The sequence below is a fragment of the Sceloporus occidentalis genome, unplaced genomic scaffold (assembly GCF_023333645.1).
Source record: "Sceloporus occidentalis isolate IW3139 unplaced genomic scaffold, rSceOcc1.0.p SCAF_157, whole genome shotgun sequence".
Taxonomy (NCBI): domain Eukaryota; kingdom Metazoa; phylum Chordata; class Lepidosauria; order Squamata; family Phrynosomatidae; genus Sceloporus; species Sceloporus occidentalis.
The window spans coordinates 416,711-423,550 of record NW_028317137.1 but is presented as its reverse complement, the minus strand read 5'-3'; the positions used below and the strand labels follow the sequence as shown (position 1 = coordinate 423,550).

The window sequence follows — 6,840 nt, the reverse complement described above, 5'->3', positions numbered from 1 at the left end:
ATACAAAAAACGTGAGCATGATGAATCCAGAGTGGGTGACATCGGAGAGGAGAAGAGAGGGAGGCGAGAGACCGCCAGATCGGGGCGACAATGGCCTTGAACATGGTACGATGTAATGGCTCAATGGTTTTGTGGAGAAACACAGGGAATAAAATCGCAGAGCCCGGGCTCCTGCTAGGAATGTTGTGACGGAGCAGAGAACCGACGCCAGATATATCTATATACAGAGGACTCCACATCCAGGAGAACCCATCTCACTCCAGGGACTGCAGCATCAGCAGCTGTTTCAGAACCTTTGTCTGACTTGTTTCTCGGATTTCCCCGGCCAGGAACATCTCATCTACCACCGTATACACCTGAAAAACAAGGGGACACATAGAGGAAAGGAGCTAATCAGAGACGAAGCAGGGGGTCTGGATGCAGACAGGGGAACGGGGATCACTGCATTCTTACCTTGTAAAAATTAAACACCAGATCTAATTCACATACGTTGTGGAAATATTCATTTAATACCTAAACGGGGAGAAGCAGGTATGTGAGAAAAGGAACTTTTTGATACTAAGTTTTTCAACCATCGTGTTTCTGGAACATCTTCTCCCCTCAACTGCAAACTGACATTTAGTGAATAAGCCCTTCTTTGTAATCTGTTTCCTCTCTGGCTTTATCCCAGCATCTACCCCCCTTACTATCAGCACGCGTTTTGTTCCAATGCCCCAGTCTCACCTCTACGAAGTTGTGGATGGCTTCCAGATAAGCCAGGTTATTATCTGTCACATCCACGCAGATACAGAAGTACAGCCCGGCGTAACGGCGGTAGATGATCTTAAAATTCCTGAACTGAAGAACAGAGAAACGGAATAAAAGTTCAGTGTGTGTGTGTATAGCAGCTGCAATGATGGTATTTGGGAGAACTATGTTTTTTTTTACTTATTTTATATATTTTTTAAGTAGCTTTAAATTGTTACCCCATTAAGTGAGGATTTCTGGGCTGTTACTGTTTGAGAAATGTATCTTGCGATAATCGGGACAGAGGTCAGTTACGAGGAGGTTTTATGTATAATACACTTAGGGTTTTGAGGATAACGAGCGCTGGTAACATTAATGACAGTGTAAATAGGGGCAGAGAATGTCGCTTTGTAGCCGCAGTTCGTGGGATGTACGGGGACACTGATGATTTTACGTCACTTTGATATGTTAGGGACAATGAATGGATCCCAGCGACCATATTGCAGGATAAACGTCTCTTAATATGATTTACAGGCAGATCCTCACCTTCAGTGAACGACTGGAAAAGAAATAGAGCTATGAAGAGGCTGACGGGTAGAGCGTGTGTTGAGGGGTCTTCACTGGCTAGCGGTACAAGGGCCAGAAGTTCTATCATTTTTAATTGATATTTAAAGTGTCATCACGTCCTGCGGTGCTCAGGGTGTTTAGCATGTTGGTTGATAACATACATGATTCTGGGGTTTTGTGTAACTTTTGTGATGGGTACACACGGGGCTGTGAAAATCGGCGGGAGGGTGTAATAATCTGTCCGCTGATGGGGCAGCAGGGGCGGCCGTACTGATCGCGGCGGGTTACCTCTACAAAGTTGGTGTGCTTTGCGTCCCTGACGGTGACCACGGCGTGAACCTCTTCAATCAGCTTCTGCTTCTCGTCATCGTCGAACTGCATGTACCACTTGGCCAGGCGGGTCTTGCCAGCGCGGTTCTGTATGAGGATAAAACGGATCTGGGGGGGTAAAGGGGGAGGGGGTCACAGGAGGGGGGGTAAAGGAGAGGTGGGGTAGAGAGACTGTTACTTATTACCTACCCACAGGGGCATTCAACATCACTATGGAATACAGGTAACGGTGTATTTCTCTCCGTAAAATCCAGCTAGAAATACACGGTATTTGTGCCAAATCAACAATAAACGAATTAAAAATGTCCAGCTGCAGTGAGATGGAGTTCCACGAAGAGACAGATTGACTGCAGCATATACCGCTTAATACATTTTACGGAATATTTACTTACTATATTAACCCCATATACACGTATACTGCTGCACAATGACATCTTTATTGCTGTCTAAATGCGTATATTGTGAATGTTTAATGGAATCTATAGGGGTCTGTTTGCCAGGATATGGGTGGGTGGGTGGGTGGGAAGTCATTAAATATATACATATATCCCTATTATTCGGAGCTTCTATACCGATATATCGGTATGTACATAAAGCATACGCTTTTATACGCGTGTTCACCTGGCCGTGCCCTTTAATACCGGCACACGATATATTTTATATGATTTTATTTTCTTACCATGTCTGAGGTCTCTCCCTTCTTTCCCTTCCCTTCCTGTCACCCGCTCCGGATTTCCGGAGGAACTACAACTCCCAGTGACCCCTGCGAAACAAAGCGGAAGTTACGTTTGCACAGCCGGAATCTGTTCGACTAGGGCTGTGCGTACGCTCGGTGGCCGGCAGAGGGAGCCTGCGAGTTGCGCTGCTCGTTATTACATTGTAGTTACGGATATTATGATTTATAATGTAACCAAATGGGCTGTGAATATATTGCTAGTAGAAAGATATCATATAGAAATATACATTATATACTAAAATAATGTATAAGAGGATTAAAGAGCCTTGGGCTCAATTATACAAGAAGGGCCCCATTTCGTGCCTTTAGCAAGCTCTTTCCCCCCTTTTTGCTGCTTTTTCCTTCTGTTGTATTTATTGTTTTTACTTTTTACTCCGCCTTTTACATTTTTCTTCCTCTAACTTCTAATCTGCCCCCACATACATATTATTATTATTATTATTTTTAATAATATTATTTTATTGTTTTATATAACACATTTCACAGCGCTGTACATATATACACATACATAAACACACACACATATTATTCTCCATTAATATCAGCCAACAGGGCACATAGTCATATAAAAGTATTTCTAAAGCTCTTGTGTGCCTTTAAGTCATTAAGCGTCAGGATATGATGTCATATCCCAGCACTCTGCAGTGAGGATAGCGTTCAAGAAGGGGAAGCTGGACGCCGTGCTGGGTCAGGCCTAGGGCAGTGCCCATGGTGAATACAGCTCAACTAATACCCATACATGCACACTCACTCCATACACTTACATATAAACACACACACTCTCTCATCCAGGCCATATGCAGACACCATACACTGACACTCACACACATGCCAAGTACTAACACACACTCATGCTAACACCATAAACATACATTACATGATTATTTAATTCCTTTTGTTAAGTTACGCCCCCCCTTAGTAGAAACACTAAGGGTGACATGAGGACAATGCAGGGGATTTCAGAATGGAACACTAATACTACCTGTTCTATATTTGCCACTTTTTGCCACAGATCGCCGTTCCCTTAGCTAAACGTTTCCCTTATTTTTAAATGAAATATCATCACAAGGACTAATATAGTAAAACAAAAAGCATATGCTTTTTAATGAATTTATGAAAACGACAATTTCCCTTTAATTCTTGCAATTGCTTTAGATTGATGTGCGTTGTTCAGCTGTATTAGAGTGTCATGTATAAGGCATCCATCAAACCTCTGAACAATACAATCAGTATAATTATCCCATTACAGCTGAACCGTGTTAAAGCGATGCTTCTCGGTAGCACAGAAGAATTATCAGCAATTTAATTATTCACATTATGTTTCCCTTTGTCTGCCGCAAAATAGCTACCCAGACTGGGTGATTATTATTGCTGCAGGGGGGAAAAAAAATATTTCAATACCGAACGGATTGTCTGCCGCAGACTAACCACTGAAACAACCTTTTGTTTTTAAACGTTTTTTTTTGCCGAAAAACAAATATGTTCTGTTTTCCATAACATATTAACACTTAATGGAAAATTAATTAGGAATAATGATTATTTATTAGTATAAATATAATTGTTTCCTGTAAATGTGTTCATACATAGTACTAATGATGCCAGAATATAGAATATATATTAGACTTCTAACAAAATAATGGCGTTTATGGAAATATCACAGATTTTCCTACGTAGGTGATAAATTATCATTCCTGGGAACTCTCAGGGTTTTACCTGGAGTCTCGGGGTGAAGTTCTGCTTCCCGGATCTCCGGGTCACTCTGCTCTTTCTACAGGGCAGGGTAGCAGCATTTAGCCACGCCCATTCTCTGCCCCAGTCTCCTCCCACTCCAAACAGTTCAAGGCTATCTGGATCTAGCCCCACCCTTCACACTGCTAACCACGCCCTCTGCCCTTCACAAAGCCAATCCTCCAGGAGACGGGGAGCTCTGGGTAGCCTACCCTGGGAAGTTCCCAGTTAAAAAAGTGATGTACACGCAGCCGCTCGCTACTCACACTCGCTCTCACAGACTGAGGTGGGGCGTATCCAGCCCATGCCACCAGCCGACCAGGAATTTGCCCGATTTGCCACAGTTTTGGTGAACTGGTTTGCCAAGGAACTGGGCCACAGGATTGCATGATGAAGTGAACCAAATGAAATACTGAGACAATGAGAGACAAATCAAATAGAAGGCTCTAAAGCGGGAAACGTAATAGGAAACGGAACAATATGATGGGGAGGCAAGATCATTTTTTCGCAATTTCAACAAATTTTAAAACCTGAAGAATCTGTATGAATATTGCACGCAGGAAATGTTACTTTAATGTTTCACGCTCACTTGCCATTGCCGCGTTTACATTGTTATTGAACTTTATTGTTGCAGGTGCAATACCGTCGGCTCAGGCCGTTTGTCCCTTTTGCCCTTGAACACACAGAACAGGGAAGAGAATTGCGCCCTCTAGTGTTACAACACAAAGCTGCAACCACTAAATATTTTCCCCAGTCCTCAGGATATATACTGTATATTTACATGCGCGATACAGTTCAAAAGTTTGGGGACATTTCTGGCTGTAACATAATTACAAAAGGGTTTCCTAACGAACAATTAGCCTTTTAAACGTAAACTTGGATCAGCGAACACAACGTGCCATTGGAACACAGGAGTGATGGGAGTGATAAAGGGCCTCTGTCCGCCTATGAAGAGATTCCATTAAAAATCACCCTTTTCCAGCTAAAAAAGTAATTTACACGTTAACCCCGTCTGCGCTGGATTTCTGAAATGTAAATAGAAAAAGGATCCACTGACGTTTTTGGGGGAGGAAGTGGGTGGAATTCCTGCCGACGTCAGTGGGTGGGATTCCTGCCGACGTCAGTGGGTGGGATTTCTGCCGACGTCAGTGGGTGGTCCTGCCACTGTCAGTGGGTGGTCCCACCGATGTCCCATTTGTGAAAGGTGGAGTGGGCGTGGCATAACGCCGCTCCCACGACCTGGAGTCTCCCCGCAGTGACCCGGAGACCCGGCGTTTCACCCAGAGAGTTCCCAGGTATGATGACAAGGCATAAATAATATTACAGCTTCAGATATGAATCATGGCTTATGACACAATCACGCAAGCCGAACGATTAGTTTTTATTTGTAGAAGCTGCACCCTATGTTGGTTTTCATGCTTAACATATTTTAACTTCACAATTAATATTTCTTGTCGTGTAATGGTGGTGCGAGGATTATAGTCTTGTGTGTAATGAGGGAACATTAAAGGGGGACCTCCATCTCCTAGGATATTTTTTAACTATGTAAGTAATACATACTTAACGCCAAATATACCATATTTATTATGTTCCCTTACCTAGCTGTGATCAGGAAGCTCTTCATGTCCTAGAAGCCACACGGAGAGCCACAGATGACATCACACGCTACGTGGCGTATAGGTGATTCGTTGTTGCTAATCCCATAAATATGGATGCCTCAAATACATATACATAGTAACATAGTAACAATCATTTTGGATACTGACGGAGTATTATGAACATTTTGGTTCCCCATCGATGAATGCGTAATATAGAACACACAGATATATTGGAAGCAGACAATATATGAAATAACTAATAGGATTTTTCATTGGCCTAATGTGTGATTCACTACGGGAGAAATATATCTATTCGTTCTTTCTCATCTTCCAGAAATGTTATTTAAATTTGATCAAAAGAACAGCAAAATATATATATATATATATATATATATATATATATATATATAAAGAAAAAAATAATAAAAAAATATACATATATGCACGTACATAGAAACTGTGGAAATCACTCCTTTATGTATAGTAATCTGGGTTGGCTCTTCATCAGGATTTAACCCAAATACCCATACATATCGTGCCATGCTAAATGAGCCTCTGTTGTATCGGGGAGCTCTTCGTCTATTTCCGCCTTTTCCATAATTGAAAGTGGATTCTCCTTTCCTGAAATCTCGAGGGATGACCTCATGTCCTCTGGACGGTTTGAGTTATAAACAGGTCTTTGTATTGAACTTGAATGTATTCTTATCTAACAGCCGTTCTATTTCCTTTGTGAATGCCGTTGCCATGCTCTAGCCGGAGAAATCTTGCTGTCCTTCCTAATGCATGAGACGCAGCTAGTCTTCGGGCAAAAACGACGCGGACAATCGCCCGGCCTTCCGAACCAAAGGGGGCCTCCACGCTGCCACGGGGGCTTCTTTCACAGCCCCTCTGTCTTGGAGGCCTGTTCCATGCTAGGTTAAAAAATGAAATAAGAACCCTTATTATCCAAGATATTCTTTAGCAGCTAATATCTTGTTTGCATTTTACCATACCATAAATAAATGTTTGAAGGCTCTAGGGTGCAAAAGAAGCAACCAAAATGTAACAGGTGGGTGGGCATCGAAGGCTCATCGTGCATGAGAAACCCGCTGGATACACCTTTTCCTGAACAATGCTTGAGTTTATGACAAGTTTCAACATAGCTTTAATCCTTAA

The 6,840-nt window shown here is 42.3% G+C and overlaps 1 protein-coding gene across 1 annotated transcript; it reads right to left on the bottom strand.

The window, feature by feature from the left end:
* Positions 1–254: 254 nt before the first annotated feature.
* Positions 255–5,711, bottom strand: LOC149280212 (AP-2 complex subunit sigma). The gene is made up of 6 exons (XM_089500590.1): positions 5,686–5,711; positions 4,073–4,127; positions 1,582–1,731; positions 724–837; positions 454–513; positions 255–356 (listed from the first exon to the last, which is right to left on the bottom strand). Exons 1-6 carry the CDS (start codon positions 5,709–5,711, stop codon positions 255–257), a joined length of 507 nt encoding a protein of 168 aa, XP_089356716.1.
* Positions 5,712–6,840: the final 1,129 nt, after the last annotated feature.